This window comes from Aureobasidium namibiae (assembly GCF_000721765.1).
Source record: "Aureobasidium namibiae CBS 147.97 unplaced genomic scaffold scaffold_1, whole genome shotgun sequence".
Lineage (NCBI taxonomy): Eukaryota > Fungi > Ascomycota > Dothideomycetes > Dothideales > Saccotheciaceae > Aureobasidium > Aureobasidium namibiae.
The window spans coordinates 1,551,264-1,568,279 of record NW_013581208.1 but is presented as its reverse complement, the minus strand read 5'-3'; the positions used below and the strand labels follow the sequence as shown (position 1 = coordinate 1,568,279).

At 50.6% G+C, this 17,016-nt stretch overlaps 9 protein-coding genes across 9 annotated transcripts; 2 read left to right on the top strand and 7 right to left on the bottom strand.

Annotated features, from left to right (window-relative positions):
- Nucleotides 1–29: 29 nt before the first annotated feature.
- On the bottom strand, nucleotides 30–2,860 carry M436DRAFT_35617 (uncharacterized protein; the record flags this gene model as incomplete). The annotated part of the gene is made up of 4 exons (XM_013576247.1): nucleotides 30–1,538; nucleotides 1,594–1,954; nucleotides 2,002–2,402; nucleotides 2,453–2,860. The coding sequence occupies 4 exons, from the start codon at nucleotides 2,858–2,860 to the stop codon at nucleotides 30–32; spliced, it is 2,679 nt and encodes an 892-aa protein (XP_013431701.1).
- Nucleotides 2,861–3,208: 348 nt separating this feature from the next.
- On the bottom strand, nucleotides 3,209–4,205 carry M436DRAFT_69078 (NAD-dependent 15-hydroxyprostaglandin dehydrogenase; the record flags this gene model as incomplete). The annotated part of the gene is made up of 2 exons (XM_013576806.1): nucleotides 3,209–4,086; nucleotides 4,139–4,205. The coding sequence occupies 2 exons, from the start codon at nucleotides 4,203–4,205 to the stop codon at nucleotides 3,209–3,211; spliced, it is 945 nt and encodes a 314-aa protein (XP_013432260.1).
- Nucleotides 4,206–4,650: 445 nt separating this feature from the next.
- M436DRAFT_37197 (cytochrome c oxidase-assembly factor COX23, mitochondrial) lies at nucleotides 4,651–5,070 on the bottom strand (the record flags this gene model as incomplete). Its single annotated transcript, XM_013576552.1, has 4 exons — nucleotides 4,651–4,698; nucleotides 4,752–4,779; nucleotides 4,837–4,944; nucleotides 5,012–5,070. The coding sequence occupies 4 exons, from the start codon at nucleotides 5,068–5,070 to the stop codon at nucleotides 4,651–4,653; spliced, it is 243 nt and encodes an 80-aa protein (XP_013432006.1).
- A 305-nt stretch (nucleotides 5,071–5,375) lies between these two features.
- M436DRAFT_35124 (U4/U6.U5 tri-snRNP-associated protein) lies at nucleotides 5,376–7,040 on the bottom strand (the record flags this gene model as incomplete). The annotated part of the gene is made up of 1 exon (XM_013576163.1): nucleotides 5,376–7,040. One exon carries the CDS (start codon nucleotides 7,038–7,040, stop codon nucleotides 5,376–5,378), a length of 1,665 nt encoding a protein of 554 aa, XP_013431617.1.
- A 189-nt stretch (nucleotides 7,041–7,229) lies between these two features.
- On the top strand, nucleotides 7,230–8,874 carry M436DRAFT_69075 (uncharacterized protein; the record flags this gene model as incomplete). Its single annotated transcript, XM_013576805.1, has 2 exons — nucleotides 7,230–7,232; nucleotides 7,285–8,874. 2 exons carry the CDS (start codon nucleotides 7,230–7,232, stop codon nucleotides 8,872–8,874), a joined length of 1,593 nt encoding a protein of 530 aa, XP_013432259.1.
- A 233-nt stretch (nucleotides 8,875–9,107) lies between these two features.
- M436DRAFT_69074 (putative 2-hydroxychromene-2-carboxylate isomerase) lies at nucleotides 9,108–9,918 on the bottom strand (the record flags this gene model as incomplete). The annotated part of the gene is made up of 3 exons (XM_013576804.1): nucleotides 9,108–9,311; nucleotides 9,377–9,657; nucleotides 9,741–9,918. 3 exons carry the CDS (start codon nucleotides 9,916–9,918, stop codon nucleotides 9,108–9,110), a joined length of 663 nt encoding a protein of 220 aa, XP_013432258.1.
- A 457-nt stretch (nucleotides 9,919–10,375) lies between these two features.
- Nucleotides 10,376–10,889, bottom strand: M436DRAFT_35662 (WSC-domain-containing protein; the record flags this gene model as incomplete). The annotated part of the gene is made up of 2 exons (XM_013576259.1): nucleotides 10,376–10,517; nucleotides 10,573–10,889. 2 exons carry the CDS (start codon nucleotides 10,887–10,889, stop codon nucleotides 10,376–10,378), a joined length of 459 nt encoding a protein of 152 aa, XP_013431713.1.
- A 1,179-nt stretch (nucleotides 10,890–12,068) lies between these two features.
- M436DRAFT_69072 (uncharacterized protein) lies at nucleotides 12,069–13,515 on the bottom strand (the record flags this gene model as incomplete). Its single annotated transcript, XM_013576803.1, has 3 exons — nucleotides 12,069–13,059; nucleotides 13,111–13,265; nucleotides 13,510–13,515. The coding sequence occupies 3 exons, from the start codon at nucleotides 13,513–13,515 to the stop codon at nucleotides 12,069–12,071; spliced, it is 1,152 nt and encodes a 383-aa protein (XP_013432257.1).
- Nucleotides 13,516–13,577: 62 nt separating this feature from the next.
- On the top strand, nucleotides 13,578–16,979 carry M436DRAFT_35677 (uncharacterized protein; the record flags this gene model as incomplete). Its single annotated transcript, XM_013576262.1, has 2 exons — nucleotides 13,578–16,337; nucleotides 16,392–16,979. The coding sequence occupies 2 exons, from the start codon at nucleotides 13,578–13,580 to the stop codon at nucleotides 16,977–16,979; spliced, it is 3,348 nt and encodes a 1,115-aa protein (XP_013431716.1).
- Between the last annotated feature and the right edge of the window lie 37 nt (nucleotides 16,980–17,016).

Sequence of the window (17,016 nt, the reverse complement as noted above, 5' to 3'; positions counted from 1 at the left end):
ATCTATGGATGGAACTCTTCTGCTCTTTCTTATTTGAGCCCCAGTCTGACCTTCAGTACCCCTTCCCAAGCGTCCAAAGCACTTGCCTCAGCCTTGGTAGCGAATGCTCTGATGCCTTGACTCAAGAACTGAGCCTCAGCCATGGCATCACCAGTTTTTCCTTCACGCAATGCCTGCACCATGTCTCTGCCGTCAATCTTCGCTTTTTGTTCACGTGCGAGTGTTTGAAGAGCTGCGAAGTGCTTCGCTACAGCATCACGAATGCGCTCGACAGGTTGAGGTGGCAGGCGATTGCCCTGGCGCTTCTTCTTCTCTACCTCAGTAGCGACGTTACAGAAGAAGGCGGCGCTGCGAATGAAGTCGAGTAGCAAGAAGTAGGGCTGCAAGGTGTAGCTCGATGGCGGCAAGCCGGAGGCTTTCTGCTTTCCAAGAACGTCTGATGTAGATAGCTCTTGGATGGATGTGGCCAGACGATCCAGCAGACCAGCATCGGCCTTGGTCTCGTTGGTGCCGAGGAGCGACTTTGTGGCTTGAAGCAGCTGTGCCCAAGGCTTTGCAAGAGACTTTTCTGTTGGAGTGAGCTCGTTGCTACCTGCCTCTGCAAATTTCGCGGCTTCCTCTTCTGTGACATTGCTCGGCCTGGAGCAAACCGTGGGTCTGTTGGAAAGCAAAGCCCATACATCTTCGCTGACGATAGCTTGCGAGAGCCAGTTGACGTTAGGAACCTTGCCTCCGCTGTGTAGCCTACGCTCAGGTGTGCTTTCGGTTCCCACACCGTCGAAGTTGAATGTCTCCGCGTAGTCTCTGCTATCTTTGAGGTTCTGAGTCCAGTACTCCAGAACGCTTGGGCGGATGTCTGGAGTGCGAGGGTGGAAGGGGTTATCTGTGAGACGAGCCATTCTGCATTGCTCAAGAATAAGCATGCGTCTGGTAAAACTGTGCTCGAGAGTGTCGCGTAACTCTTGCAGTTCAAAAACAAGGTCGCATTGTCCCTGTTTCATGAGCGAGGACTGGGAGTGTGCTAGTTTCTTGTCCGTAGCGAAGAACATGTCCAAGGCATTATCGATAATTTCGTAAGGATCAATTGAAGTCTCGCCTCTCTGGTCGAGTGCGAAAGGGTGGTTGACAGATACTCTTGTCAGGAGTGAGTGGGCCATTGTCTCTTGTTGGATCTCTCTGACGCGTAGGCTGGCGTATTGTTTCATAGCCAGAGAATGAAGGCCAAGTTCAGTCTCGAGGTATACGAGCAAGACTTTACCAGGATGTGCGTCCTCAGTAACAGGACCAGTTTCGAGAAGATATGCTGCTTGGAAAAGGTATGTGATGTCCTGCTCGAGCTCATAAAGTCGGATGAGTGCTGCAACAGCCAGATAGCAAGCATCTGACAGCCGCAATTTGCTCTGAGAGCTAGTTTCCATGAGTCGGATACACTCGCAAGCGAAGTTTTTAATGACTTCTGTCTCCGGCTTAGCAGTTCCGATCGTGATACGGTATCTGAACTTCAGCGAGTTGATTTCGGACGTGAGCAGATCAGAAGCCTGTTTATCATCTGTTAGTGGATTTCATGCCAATCAAACGACAAGACTATCCTACCTTCACCGAGTTCTTCGAATCGGGGTCTGATAGCTTTAGTGATGACCCCGAAACATGTTTAAGGAAATCTTTCTGGGATTCAGATGATAGAGCATCCACATATTCCTTGATGTCGCCATAGCAGAATGGATACGACTGCCACTCGGTGAAAAAGTCGTTTGCAGACTTCGATATCGTCTGCGATTTGGCGTCTGCATCTGTCTCTGCTTCCGAGAGAACGGTAGCCTGTAGTCTAGCCAGCATCTGTAGACGTTTGATTCTCCAATCATCCTTTTCGCTGACCGCAGGTACGGCATCTTCTTTTCCGAGCTTGGAGGTAGCTCTCACAAGACCATCCCAGACAGCCCAGTCGTCTCTGACCCTACTACTCGTCAGTGGTTGATTATTCTGTCAATCGTCTCGACATACCTCAATGCACCTTCCACGGAGCTCTCATTAAGTAGAGAAGAACACAGATCGAAAAGCTCTTGCCAACGAGACTCTGCGATGTACAGTTGAATCTTTTCTCTGGTGAATGGCCAGTCATTCATAATCTGCTTGGCCAGTTTGTCGTCTTGCTTGTCCTTGAAGGAGTCCAAAACTTCAATCATATCTTTCTTTTGACCCTGTCTTCGGTAAAGATTCATCATAAGTCTCAATTGTGCAAAATCCTCAGCTGGTAGCGTCTTCAGAGTTCGGAAGGCCAGAATGCGGTTCATGCCAGCAACTTTCTCATCCTTGTCAGCCTCACTGAGTAGTTGTTGGATAGCGATATGAGCGAGTTTGTAGCGCTTGTTGGTAGGATCAGCCTTCTTCATAGCGATCAATGCCTGTGTGATAATCAGTATCGGGTGAGCTGGGAGGCTGCGAATCACCTTACAATAGCAGCATCTTGCCATCTCTGCTCGCTCACTGCAATCGTGAATCTTTTCTGATTGATAGCAATCACACCGTTCTTGCCCGCTGCATTCGTCGCATTGGCCCACAACTTGCCAGCACGCGGACCGTTGCTCAGAGGGCGTGGGTAATCATCCAACACGGCCATCGTCGCCAACTCATCGATGTCTGATATGAGAGTGAGATCAACAATAGGAGGATTTCTACTGCACAGCTGATCAAGAATTTGATTGCCTTCATCAAGCTGCATCATGCTGAAAAGAAAATTTGCCTTGAAGTACAAAAGCTGATTGTTGGCGGGTGCCTTTTTCAAAAGCTTGTTGCATTTGCTCAAGCCATCTTTGTATCTTCCAGTTGCGAGGTAGTCCTCCAATTCCCTTGCGGCGGCCATGGCGATTGTATGAGGTCCTGCCAAAATTCTGTAGGCGTGTGAAAATGCGTGTCTAGAAAGGATAACAATGAATGTAGATAGGAGAATTAGAAGCCAAGACATACATGTCAGATCTGTACAAATGTTGTTTGACTGATCAAATATTCATATGGTCAAGACTTTGAGAAGGAGAAGCGACCAGTATGACTGCAGAAGTTGGCGATTCAACTTGCCGACGGTTCACACGAGGTCTGTGCGCGAAAGAGCAGGGTCACCTATGATCGGACTTGAGACTTTGGCAACAATAATGTTTATGCATATCAGACACATGATGCGACAACTACAGATTCTATAAAACTCTTGGACTATTCAACATGGTTGACGAGGTTGTCCCCAGCCTTCTGAATCCAGCGAGTCGTACACTTCCTCAATGAGCTCAAGTTTTGGGCTAACAGAGAGAGCAGCACCCTTCGGTCCCGGGTTATCGAACATGGGCACCACACGCGTGATCTTATGACCAACTTCCAAGATAGTCCCGCCCACCATTGCCTCGTCTTCGACTAGAGTCAACATAGCCTCAGCAACATCCTCCGGGGTTGCCCACAGGTCTTTCGCCTCATCAAAATACTTCATCTTGTCAGGATTGTCCGTCCATAGAGGTGTCTTGATGATGCCTGGGGCACACGCGTTGACGCGAATACCATGTTTCTCGTCCAAGAAAGCTAAAGAACGCGTGAAACCAATAATAGCGTGCTTAGCCGCGTGGTATAGAGGCACCATCGGCGAAGCTCCCTGACCAGCGACGCTACTAATCATGACTATGCGCTTAGGGTTCTGAGGAGATGCCTTGGCTTGGTGTGATAGAAACGCCGAGATTGCAAGTTGCGAAGTTCTGATCGGATGGGTGAGACTGATGTCAAGGGACGCGTAGCGATCGCCATCAATGCTATCCTTGGATTCTGGGGACCCCGGTGGATGCCAGAAATTTGAGAAACGAGGTTCAAAGACACCTGCACCTGGGCACACAACATCGGTACCACCAAACTCGTCTTCAGCCGCTCGGAACATCCGCGAGAGCTGAGCCCAGTTGGTAACATCTGTCTTCTGGAAGAAAGCTCGAGGCTGGTCCGTAGATCTCTGAGAATACTTGTCGGTTATGGCTTTGGCCTCCGGACGCAGTCCAAGATCGGCGAAGACGACATTACAGCCTCGGGATAGCAGCAATGAAGCGAAACAAAGGTTGATACCTGCTTGGTTGTGAGAAGACTTGACATGTATCTGGATGATAGGACTGCATACCAGACCCCGCTCCAGTGACAATTGCAGTCTTGCCTTTTACAAGGAAGGGCGCCAGGCTTGAAGCCATTTCGGATTCCTCAGTAAAAGGAACAAATTACAGCACTCTGGGTTCAAGCGTAGTGAGAGGACCTACTGAAGACTTGGTCAATCGATATTACCACGGCAAGCAACGGCGAGGGGTAGCTCGGAGGGCGGGGTCAAACACGAGCGACGATCTCGCATCGGAAGCACCTCTTCGAGTTGTTGTTCCGCCGAGTCGTAACTTATCACATCCGATCTTCACTGTTGTTAGGCTTGAATGGCAATCAAGTGGTAATCGTGAATTGTGCCACTGAGGAAGATCGGAGAAAGATGACAGTCAAAAGTCAGCCTACCTAGCAATCGATCTGCCAGCGACAAATAACACTCCCCGGCGAGTCCAGATATACGGATGAGGTTTTTATGGAAGGAGAGAGTAGCAAATTTTGATAATGAGTCGAGTGGGTATCCTTTTGGTGCTGTGGTCTTGTCGTCTACCACCATCTTCCCTGCTTCCTCTTTTCCTCCTTCATCTCTGCCATCTATAGAAAGTCAGCAAAAGGACAGATCATCTCGTTCGGAATTCCAGTCGTACCCATTGCTTCTTGCACTCGCGATATGCTCTAATCAAAGATTAGTCGGAGGACCAGAATATCAATTGTGAGATTAGATGATCATACTCAAAGTAGTCTGAACACAATGACTTATCGCCACCATTTCTTCGCAGACACCTCAAACTTCTATCGGCGGCTTCTTGACAAGGATCAAAGTATTCGCTGTATGATTTGCTGTGAAGCGAATGCTAGGTCAGTTTTTCGAGGGTGGTAATGGAAGAGAAGGTAAACAATCTCATACCTGTTGTACTTTGCGCCACCCTTCTCCCAAGCCTTCTTGTTCTCGTCCTCGTGAGCCATTGTGATTTGATTCTGCAGAAGATGTTCAGAGTAATCGTGTCGATGGTGTGTTGCCACGAGGGTAGGGTCTCAAAGATGGAAGAAGTCTGTGCTTTTCGGCAGATCTTGCCGTTTTGTAATATCTACTATCATCTATACATACCTATAAATCACGACCTTGATCACCACGGCACTCGTTCACAATGGATGCCTTTGAAGTGGACAGGAACAGGATGTCGTAGTCTGGGCTCGTGTCTGGCATAATATGCTTTCTTGTGCGGTCATAATTGGACTCGTCACGAATCGGTATCATTTCTTTGACGCTTTTACTTCTTTTTGGGGGCGGCATTGCCTCGTCTCCTTTCCCAAACCATTACATATGCTTCCTTTGTACTGAGCAGCTCAGCTTCCACTCTTCCAACCCACAAATCTTGCATCTCGACCCAGCGATCGGTATCAGCATTGCCGCCTTCTTCCCTGCCCCTATCCAACAGCTGTACACGCCAGACCTTCTTCTCGGCTTCTCCCTCGACACTATCGTCTCGCACACGGACGCCTTCATGAGTTATGTTGGCTACCAGGTCGTATATAATGGGCTCTGAGGGCGAGTGAAGTGACGGGTTAGGCTCGACATAGGGTGACATGTCTAGTGAGCGAGGAGAGAAGGTGACAATGGTCGGATTGCGTTGTGTTTGGAGGAATTTGTTGGGAGCGAAACGTTTGACGTGCATGAGCAGATACGGCGGTAGTGGATGTAAGAGACGATAGCGGAGGCGTGTGTTGAGGCGTTCCTGAGCACGAATACCGTCGTATTTGCCCAAGATATTCGTAAGACTGACTTGAGGGATACTGTTCTCGTTTCTGTCGTCCTGGAACAATGGTGCGGCCGGGAGATCCAGAGTGAGCATCATGAAAGGCGTTACTACGCTCTGAATAGCGGCATCTTCGAAGCGCAAACGGTCTTGCGCATCGGCGCGAGCGGTGATAGATTGCGATTCGACGCGCAACTGGCCTTGAAAGATTTTCTGTACAATACTGCTGCGAGGTTTTGAGCGGCTTCCACCTAGGCCTGTGTGTAGGTTATTGAGGAACCAGGAAAGGAAGTCCGCTGGGTCGGCTTGTTCTGTCAAGGAGAATTTCTTGTTGGATCGTTGTGAGATTTCCTGCAATAGCTCGTGAGGAGAGACGTGTGCCTTGAAGGAGCGCGGGTTCCAGATTTTGCGCAATAGAGTGCCGAAGCGCTGGACAAGCTGCGGTCGGTCGTGCAAGTCTTCGAGCATGAAATAGTTGCGGAGCGGAGGGACGTGAGCGAGGGCATGGCAGGCGACGTTGAAGTAGTCGTTGGCTTTGATGTTGTTCATGCCGACATAGCCTGGCGTGTACTTCTTGCCTTGAAGGTCCCATGCGTGCAGTCGCACCTTGTCGAGTTTTGTGACATGGTCTTTGGTGTACTTGGGATCGACGACAAACTTGACATCTTCCAAACTCTTATGCTTGACCTCATAGCCATCGGGCAGGACGTAGACCTGCTTAGTGTGCATGTTGATGAAGACATGGTGGCCGATGTCGAGAGCGTGGAAGTAGGCTTGGGATTTCGGACCTCGACCTTGGTAGTATGTGCCGCACACCAGGCAAGCGTAGACGTTGATATTCGATAGCGTGACACTGCATAACTTCTCGAAGTCAAAGTCCAGCACGCCGCGGTTGATGGTGTCGAGATATAGGTCTGAATAACCTTCAGCCGGGGCTTTCTGTCGCGTCGGGCCTGAGACAGCGGGTTGGTCGTCTTGATCTGCATCTAGCTCGGCCTCCTCCAGGGCTTCATCATCTTGCGCAGCAGCTTCAGCTATGCCATCGGTATGTCCATTGGTTGGTCGCGTGGTGAGAGTGGCAGGCGCATCTTGGTCGACAACATCCTCGACTCTGGCGCGTTTGGAGAAAGGAGAAGCAGTAGACTGTTCCAGAGGCTCGTCTGCCGGGCGCTTGCTCATGCTGAATATGCACAGTGATAATAATCAAGTTCGGAGGTGCTGTTTGGTCGCCGCAAGCTCTCTCTGATTGACGCCAAGGCCGGAGCATGACAGACAGCGGAGTCGAACTTGGGAATTTGTGAGGAAGCAACAACCAAGAGCCAACATTTTGTCCCTTCCTCATTCACATATCCCACGCACATCGCAACGATGGTCTGTTTCTGTTCCTCCCTCGATCAATTACTTTATTACTGACCTTCTCCAGTCGTACAACAACCCCACGCAAATCTTCGCCGACGATGTCACAGAGGAAAAGGGCGAGAATGCCCGTCTGTCGGCCTTTGTTGGCGCTATCGCTGTAGGAGACCTCGTCAAGACCACTCTGGGCCCCAAGGGAATGGACAAGATCCTGCAATCAGGCTCTACCGGTCAGATCATGGTTACCAACGACGGTGCCACCATCCTCAAGTCAATAGCCCTCGACAACGCTGCCGCAAAGGTCCTTGTCAACATCTCAAAGGTCCAGGACGACGAGATCGGTGACGGTACCACCTCTGTCACTGTTCTCGCCGCGGAGCTGCTGCGTGAGGCCGAGAAGCTCGTCGACCAGAAGATCCACCCCCAGACCATCATCGAAGGTTACCGCATCGCTTCCCAGGCCGCCCTGACCGCCCTCGCAAAGACCGCCGTCGACAACAGCGCAAACCCCGAAGCTTTCCGCAAAGATCTCGTCGCCATTGCAAGCACCACTCTCAGTTCAAAGGTCCTCTCACAAGAGCGTGAATACTTTGCCAACTTGGCCGTAGACGCCGTCCTGCGCATGAAGGGTTCCACCGACCTCTCCCACATTCAGATCATCAAGAAGGCCGGCGGCAAGCTGTCCGACTCATACCTCGACTCTGGCTTCATCCTCGACAAGAAGTTCGGTGTCAACCAGCCCAAGCGCCTCGAAAACGCAAACATCTTGGTCGCAAACACCGCCATGGACACGGACAAGGTCAAGATTTTCGGTGCCCGTGTCAAAGTCGACTCGACTGGCAAGTTGGCAGAATTGGAGAAGGCTGAGCGCGAGAAGATGAAGCAAAAGGTCGACCGTATCAAGTCGCACGGCATCAACTGCTTCGTCAATCGTCAACTCATCTACAACTGGCCCGAGCAGCTCTTCAGCGATGCCGGCATCTGCAGTATCGAGCATGCCGACTTTGATGGTGTTGAGCGTCTCGCTCTTGTTACTGGTGCCGAGATCACTTCTACTTTCGATCACCCCGAGCTCGTCAAGCTGGGCCACTGTGATCTGATTGAGGAGGTTATCATTGGTGAGGACACTTTGATCCGCTTCTCAGGAGTTGCTGCAGGTAAGGCCTGCACAGTTGTCCTGCGTGGTGCCACCGAGCAAATGCTCGACGAGGCAGAGCGCTCCCTCCACGACGCTCTTGCCGTCCTCTCTCAAACCGTCAAGTTCCCCAAGACCACTCTCGGCGGCGGTTGTGCCGAGATGAACATGGCCAAGGCCGTTGACCAGGCCGCCCAAAATGTCGCTGGCAAGAAGGCCATTGCCGTCGACAGCTTCGCCAAGGCTTTACGACAGCTGCCTACCATCCTCGCCGACAACGCCGGTCTGGACTCTGCCGAGCTGGTCAGCCGTCTCAAGAATGCAGTCTACAGCGGTATGACCAACTCAGGTCTCGACTTGCTGACCCCTGGCGGCGGTATCACAGATATGCGCGAGTTGGGTGTTGTTGAGGCCTACAAGCTCAAGCATGCTGTTGTGAGCAGTGCCAGTGAGGCTGCTGAGCTCTTGTTGCGTGTGGACAACATCATTCGCGCCGCCCCGAGGAGGAGAGAGCGTATGTAAATCGTTAAAAAGTTCAGATACCCGACGAGTAAAAGAAAGTCTTTCGGAAACCCTTCAAATCGTATCGCTCCGTCTTCTTTCAACATTCCCGGTGTGTTCGTTGAGGTTCTTTGCCATTAACAGCGTGGTATTCAAGGGCTGATCAGGGACCAAGTGTGAGTGCAGTTTTCCACACTGTACGTACCAAGTAAGCATAACTCATATTCAATACACTTATAGATAAATTCTGCTTCCTACAACATCGCTCTCAGTTCAGTAGCCTGGCCTCTATCCAATCCCAAATGCTCCACCACCATGCCCAAATGATCAAAGCCCCAATACTTCTCCGTCACGCCTTCCCTGTTGGTAGCCACAAACCACGGCAAGCCAAACGCACCCTCCTTGAACGCCAGATCGGTATTCGCCGTCAACTTTGCCTTTGCCTCTGACTTTGTATGCTGTGTTTAATTGTCATCAGCAACAGTCATCCCATCGACAATCGGGATCAAGGAGAAAGACATACCTGATTAACAACACTCTTGGCTCCCTCATCACCCAGCACCTCGGCAAGTACGGATTCAAACACAGCAGGCTCAGCGATGGCTTTTGTATCTACCCACATTGCTTTGTAGAGTGCTGCAATCGAGGGCGCTAGTTTATCCGGCTGAGAAACTTCTACCACGGCCAATGCTCTCATGACATGCAGAGTAAATGGAGGAAAACCCTTGGGCATCTCCTTCGCCATGGGGATGTTGGCGTATTTGGACCAGCGTTTTCGGTCTGATTCAATGTATCCTGCTTTGTCTGATTTTTCCATCTTGTCAGTCCATTGCGATCGTTTGCGAGTAGAGCATCTGTGTGTGTGTGTGTGGTGGTTTCCAACGTACTCGTGATGGAAATTGGAGGTCGATTGTCGCATGCTTTCATTACGCCACCCAGGAAGATTGGGATGTAGGTGATGTCTACTTGTTTGAAGGCTGGTGATTTTTGCAGAACGTAGAAGGCCATGTATGCGAATGGACTGACTATGTCCACAAAGAGGGTGAGTTTTGGTCTTGGAGACATTGTGGCGTAGAGTGGGACTCTTGCAAGTGCTTTTGGTAAGGAAAAATAGAATATAGATCTTGGAGTCGTGGGATACGGGAGAGTTGAAGTATGGGTTCGAAGTGTCGTTCCAATTGCTATGCAGGTAATGGGTTGTCCTCGGATGGAGGTTACTTTACTCGCTTTCCATGAGCCGAGGTGCGGGGGTGGGTGGTTGTTGTTTCCCAAGAGCAATGGGAATAACATGGGAATGCCTGATCAGACATCAACTTTCGATCCATGTCATCGATTCCACAGAACAATCTGACTTGTAAGACACTATGGATCAACATCGCACGAAGCATTGTCAACGAGATGCATACAAGGAAAAACAATTGCTATTCAAGATGTCTACAGTATATTGCTCATCCCCTACCGATAGCCTTTCAGATCAGCTAACATTGTTGCTGGAAGTGAAACCTATGGCTTCTTTTAGGCGCTAGGCGCTAGGAGATTTGTAGATGTTGAGAGTGGCAGATCCACCGCACATCTTGGAGCTGTCTCCCTTGCAAGGCATGTTACAGTTGGAGTCGTCAGGCAACTTCTTGGCTCCGTTGATGAGCTGGATAGCGTTACCGCACCTGTCGTGTATTAGTCGAAAGTCAGAGCGATGTAAGAAAAATTGAGAGCACTCACCAACACTCCTGGCCGTACTCGACACCAGCAAACTTGAGACCACGGGCCTTGCAGAAAGACTGGCACGCGGGAGGGGTCATGTTGTTGATGTCAGTGTAGTAGGTCGAGTTCAGGGCACGGTTGTAGTTGGTGGCCTCGCTGTAACAGCCTACGTAAGTCCAGTTAGGGTTGGCAATAGGCTTGATAGTGGTGGAGCAGTTGGGCTGGGTTGGCAGAGACTCGCCGACAATCCCACAAAGCTGTCCAGAGAACTGCTGGGTGAGGAGCAGGTCTTGAGGCGAGCACGAGGAAGCGACGCAGCAGGCAATGTCGTTCATAAACTCAGGGTGGCTGCAAATGCATTGAGGGTTGCCGTCGCACTCGGCAGGAAGACTTTGGGCGCATCTTTGCTGTATGCATGTCAGATCACCTGTACATCGTCTTGAACGAAGATTTAATTACTGCGCAGGCAGGAACTTGAGCGACGTCAATGCTGAGAGCCTGACTCAGACTCACAGGAACAGTTGTCCTGCTCACTGGAGTCGAGGCAGCAGCGGCACCCAGACAGGAGATAAGAGCTGTAAAGCCCAGGAAAAGAGTAGAGGTTTGCTTCATGTTGACTTGATCGATTAGTTTGTAATGTCAAGTTGAGCAGACCTGCATAGGAGCGGACGAAGCAGGTCAAAGTATTATAAGATGGGATCTACTCGGCACCCGTATGACAAAAGTGGGTTGATTGTCGATGAAAGAAATGTCGGTTGGCGTCGACTCAATAAGTCTTCCGCTTGTGGCTCGACAGACGAGGTAAGGTGGTTCATTGTTCGGAGATGCCGCATTCAGAAGCTCGACTTCGGCAGGCATTACCACAAGCAAGCCCACCCATCTATGACAGCATTTGCTCGACTTGGATCCCATGACCCTGAGGAAATGCAATACAGGTAGCACCCACCAAGCAGACTCAACCCGACCAGTGATTGGTGTGGGGATGAACAAAGGGTTGGCATCGATTTCTGTGGAACATTCTGGTCGGAATGTAAGCTACCCTACATAGTCGACTGGCGAGGAATGTGATTCAGATCATTGATAATTTGCTTCCCAGACGCAGATAGTGCATTTAAGAGGACATGTCGTGGATTGACTTTGAAACTCTTGGTATCCGCGTTGACGTTGCTGTCGTCAAAGGAAGATAATCATCGGTAGAGCCACAACAGCAGCTGAATGATCGAGGCGGTACGGCTTGTCTTTGTGTCGGGAAAGCTGATCGTATAATCTCGATGGTTCGTTCCCACTGCTGCAAGTAGCGTTTTCTTCTTCAAAGCCCTCAAAGCTTCTTGGTTGGCCATCTTCATCCTCGCTTTCATTTCGGGTAGCCATTAAAGTGTTTCACCAGGAAAATGTACTGCAGCTACACCCATTCTGCACATAACCATATATCCATATATGAATGCGTTTTATAATTAGAAAATATGTACATACCAAGAATGACGATGGACGTGAGTTTGCGGGTAGCCTTAACCTCAGAAGTTGGATCTGTTGTATGCCAGCCACGTCTTCCACGGCTGTCGCCAGTCGGTCACTCTGAGCTTCGGGGCAAAGACGTCAAAGTCGTGCTTTTGCAACCTCTCGAGCCACAGACTTGTGGGGACAGCAGAAAGGTAGACGGGGAAAGCCTGCTGGATCTCTTGTGCAGACGTTGAAGTCTGAGGAGAAGCGTAATTCATGTGTTCCTCCTCGTGGCCATGCTCAAAGTCGTGGCCTGCGTCCTGACCAGCTCGCAGGTTCTTTACCATCTCTCTTGCAGTGATGAGGTGGTCGCTAGCCCTTGTCGCGACTTCGAAGACAGCATCCCTCAGACCGGGAGCCTCGGCACCTTCGCGAAGCACTTGTTCTTCTCGCACGCCGTGACTTGCCATGACGTCTAGGGGCAGCATGACAGAGCCTTGTCTAGTGGCACCGACCTGGCCAGCCATGCCTCCTTGATTCGAGTGATGGTTCGCCGGAGGCGGAAAAGCTAGCAAGGGTAAGCCTCTCAAGATAGTGGCGATTCCGGTTGCCTTTCCGATATGTGAAGCGACGTGATCTGCGGAGAGGGAGGCCATTGGCATGGCTTGAAGGGTCAAGTACATCAGTGTCGAGTATGTGTTCTCGGCATATGACTCGATAGCGGCCAGGTCAGGGTAGGGTGGATTCGTCAGGTACTGCTCTCTGGTGGATATGATTCTGTTGAACCAGCTCTTGCTGAACTTTGATTTGCCATTGGTCCTCCTCTGCAAGTCCTCAGCGGCATGGGCGAGCAAGATGGCGATGGGCTGTTTCGGAGGAGTTCCAGCCAGTGCTTTGCCTACGGCGTCTCGCTGGAATTGGAGGCGCATCGAACCAATGGTGGGAGTACTCGTGGTATCGGCAGTCCTAGCGACTTCTATATTGAAAGCGCGAATGGCGAGGTAGGCGTCTCGGGTTTTGGGGGCCATGTATGAGTGTAGAAGGAACGAGGGAGTGTCGTATTTTCTGCAGTACTATTAGATCAGGTACACGAGAACTGGCAAAACTGGTGCACACCTGAGAAGATCCAGACAGTAGGCTCTCGCTGAGCCCACCTCTGCCTCGGACGACACTGTCGCAGCAGGTTGCTGTGCCTCGGTGGCATACGTCCTCCGGAATCGACATTGCTGTCTGCCGAGCGTACCTCGCAGCGTACGATATGCTGTGTGGCTCTTCATGGGTGTTTAGATTGCAAAGTAGAAGGAAGGCGAGATACAGCTTCGAGTCTGTCGCAACATTTCTAAACCATGACGGCGAATACGGAGTTATCATGACGATTGAACGCCGAATAGAGCTTAGATTTGCACAATATTCACAATATCGAAGCCGGCTTGCATCAAGTTTCACAAATTAATTGGACGCGTCCCTCAACGCGTCTTCCTGCTTCGCTCCTTCCGCAGAGAGGCGTTGCGACACACCCATCGTGTCCTTCCTCATACGTGACACACAGAAGCTTGTGACAATCCGAGATGAGCATATCGCAAATGGACGAGCGACCAAACAAGAAGAGACGTTTCTTCGCCGACAGAGCCCCGTCTCAAGATGCTTCTTTCGCCTCCGATCCCTCTGGCCCAGACGAAATCAGTGCACTTCCCAAGAACGATCAAGATGCCACCAATACTACACAATCCGGACAAGACTCGACTACATCCACTTCCAACTACTTCGATCCGTCTCTGTTCCAAGCCTTCGTAGGCAACGATGCCCCCGACACTACCATCAATGCCCTCCAACGCATATGCGCCAACGATGTCGAGCGAGCAGTCAACATGTATCTGGATGGCTCATGGCAGAACCACCCTCTAATCTCCAGTGTCCCCACAACTGCCTCACATCTTAGTCGACTAAAAGTCAAGGACACACCACCCGCCTCTGCACGAACGATTGACCTACCGAAGGTCGATTTGTCCGCTATGCCCACAAAAAGATACATTGGTGCCTTGGGAGTTGTTGGCTGGACTACCCGTAGTGGTACTGGAATCATCACGTCTGGAGAGACTGTCAAGATTGAAAGAGCTAGACCGTCACAGCAGAAGGTTGGCAAGGGAGGCAAGTCGCGTGCCTCCACTCGTCAAGACGTTATTGTTCGTTTTACCAATGCCAAAGAAGAAGAGGTTGGCCGCTTAGAGCAGGACTCTGCCGCCTGGATTTCGACTCTGATGGACCAAAATATATGCCATTTCGAAGGTCATTGTATCTTCGCACCCGATCGTGTCCGTACCAACGACACTGTCTATCTTCAGTTGCGATGCTTTTTTCTCAAATCGTGCTTCTCCGCCGGAAACTTCATCAAGCCATTGGACAATAACAGGGAAACTGGCTTATATGAAGCTAAGGAAACTCGAGATGAAAAAGACCTCAGACTACGCCAGATTGGCCTGGTGAAATTGTTCTCAGAAGTCAACCTCCATCCATCACGCGCCAACTCCGCGACCGAAAAGCATAAGAGAGAAGGCATTTTGCGTGCTGCCGAGATACCTGAGCAGACCGAGCAAAGTACTGCCAAACCAGCAAAATCCTCTGATCCGGCCCCTTCATCCCCTCCCTCTGATGATGCTGAAGATGGCCAAGAATTGGAGCAAGACCAACTTGACAGCCTCTACAGGAAAGCACAATCCTTCGACTTCAACACACCTGTCATGCAACCTGCCGAAACGTTCGTCATGGATCTACGGAAGTATCAGAAACAAGCCTTGCACTGGATGGTGGGCAAGGAGAGAGATCAAAAGTCTGATAACAAAGAAGTGTCGATGCATCCGCTCTGGGAAGAATACACATGGCCAACGAAAGATGCAGACGATGCACCAGTACCTCAAGTTGAGGACCAGCCAAGCTTTTATGTGAACCCTTACTCCGGTGAACTGTCATTAGATTTCCCTGTTCAAGAGCAGAACTGCCTCGGAGGTATTCTGGCTGACGAAATGGGACTTGGCAAGACGATCGAGATGCTCAGTCTTGTACACACGCACACTTCAGAATTTGGCTTGCAAGGCTCTAAGATGTCAACGGTTATGGACCTGCCACGGTCGCCTAAAAGCTCTCCTCTGGTCGCTCGAGCGCCGTGTACCACCTTGGTTGTTGCTCCCATGTCGCTGCTAGCGCAGTGGCAAAGTGAAGCAGAGAAGGCTTCGAAGCCCGGGACGCTCAAGACTTTGGTCTACTATGGCTCAGACAAGAACGTTAACTTGAAGACATTGTGCTGTGAAGCCAATGCGGCATCCGCACCAAATGTCATCATCACTAGTTACGGCACTGTGCTGTCAGAGTACAATCAAGTGGTTGCTGCCGGTGGTGACAGAGGATCAAGCGGCGGGTTGTTCTCCATCGAGTACTTCCGTGTCATTCTTGATGAGGCTCACATGATCAAGAATCGGCAATCAAAAACTGCTCGCGCTTGCTATGAGATTGCTGCAGAACACCGCTGGACATTGACAGGTACGCCAATTGTCAACCGTCTGGAAGACCTTTTCAGTCTCGTACGTTTCCTTCGTGTCGAGCCTTGGAGCAATTTCTCCTTCTGGAAGACATTTATCACTGTTCCTTTCGAGTCCAAGGACTATGTAAGGGCACTTGATGTCGTCCAGACTGTACTCGAACCCCTCGTCCTGAGACGTACAAAGGACATGAAGACGCCAGATGGAGAAGCGCTGGTGCCGTTGCCCCCACGGACTATCGACATCCAAAAAATTGAGCTCTCAAAGGTAGAACGTGATCTATATGATCACATTTTCGCTCGAGCTAAGAGGACGTTCGCTGCTAATGTCGAAGCTGGAACACTAATGAAATCATACACTACAATCTTTGCACAAATTTTACGACTTCGACAGTCATGTTGTCACCCAACTCTGGTGCGCAGCAAAGGCATCGCTGCAGATGAAGATGACGCTGAGGCAGCAGCGGACATCGCCAACGGTCTTGCTGATGATATGGATTTGCAATCTTTGATCCAACGCTTCGAGTCTGAGGCCGAAGAGGAGGATGCCAGCCGATTTGGTGCTAATGTGCTCAAGCAAATCCAAGCGGAGTCGAACCACGAGTGTCCGATTTGTTTCGAAGAGCCTATGGAAGAGCAATCTGTCACGGGCTGCTGGCACAGTGCTTGCAAAAAGTGTCTTCTGGAATTGATCGAGAATGCAACCAACAAGAACGAGCTGCCACTGTGCTTCAACTGTCGTGAGCCCATCAACGCACGCGACATCTTTGAAGTCATCAGACACGACGATGAAGACGAACAAGAAGCTGGCGTGGCCAAAGACAAATCACAGAACAGCTTCGAGGACATTTACACAGCGACTCAGCCCAGCGATTCGGTTGACTCCCAACAACGACTCCCTCGCGTCTCCCTGCGCCGCGTCAACACTCTCTCCTCTGCCAAAATTGGTGCTCTCTTGACACATCTGAAGCGCATCAAAAAGGCTTCTGCAGCTACAAAATCAGTCATCTTCTCTCAATTCACCTCTTTCCTCGACATCCTCGAACCCGCTCTCGACGGCGCCTCAATCCCCTACCTCCGCTTTGACGGCAGCATGGCCCAGAAAGCCCGCGCTGCTGTTTTGACCGAATTCGCCAACCGCACAAAGGGTTGCGTGCTCTTGCTCTCCCTCAAAGCAGGCGGTGTAGGTTTGAACTTGACGTGTGCGAGCAATGTCTTTATGATGGATCCTTGGTGGAGCTGGGCTGTCGAGTCACAGGCTATTGACCGCGTGCACCGCATGGGCCAAACCCAAGAGGTCAAGATCGTGAGGTTTGTGGTTGATCAGAGTATAGAGGAAAAGATGCTCAGAGTGCAAGACCGCAAGAAGTTTATTGCTAGTTCGCTGGGTATGATGAATGAGGATCAGAAGAAGTTACAGAGGATTGAGGACATCAAGGAATTGTTGAGCTAAAGAGGCTTCATGATACAGACCGAGTCTTCTGGTTTCC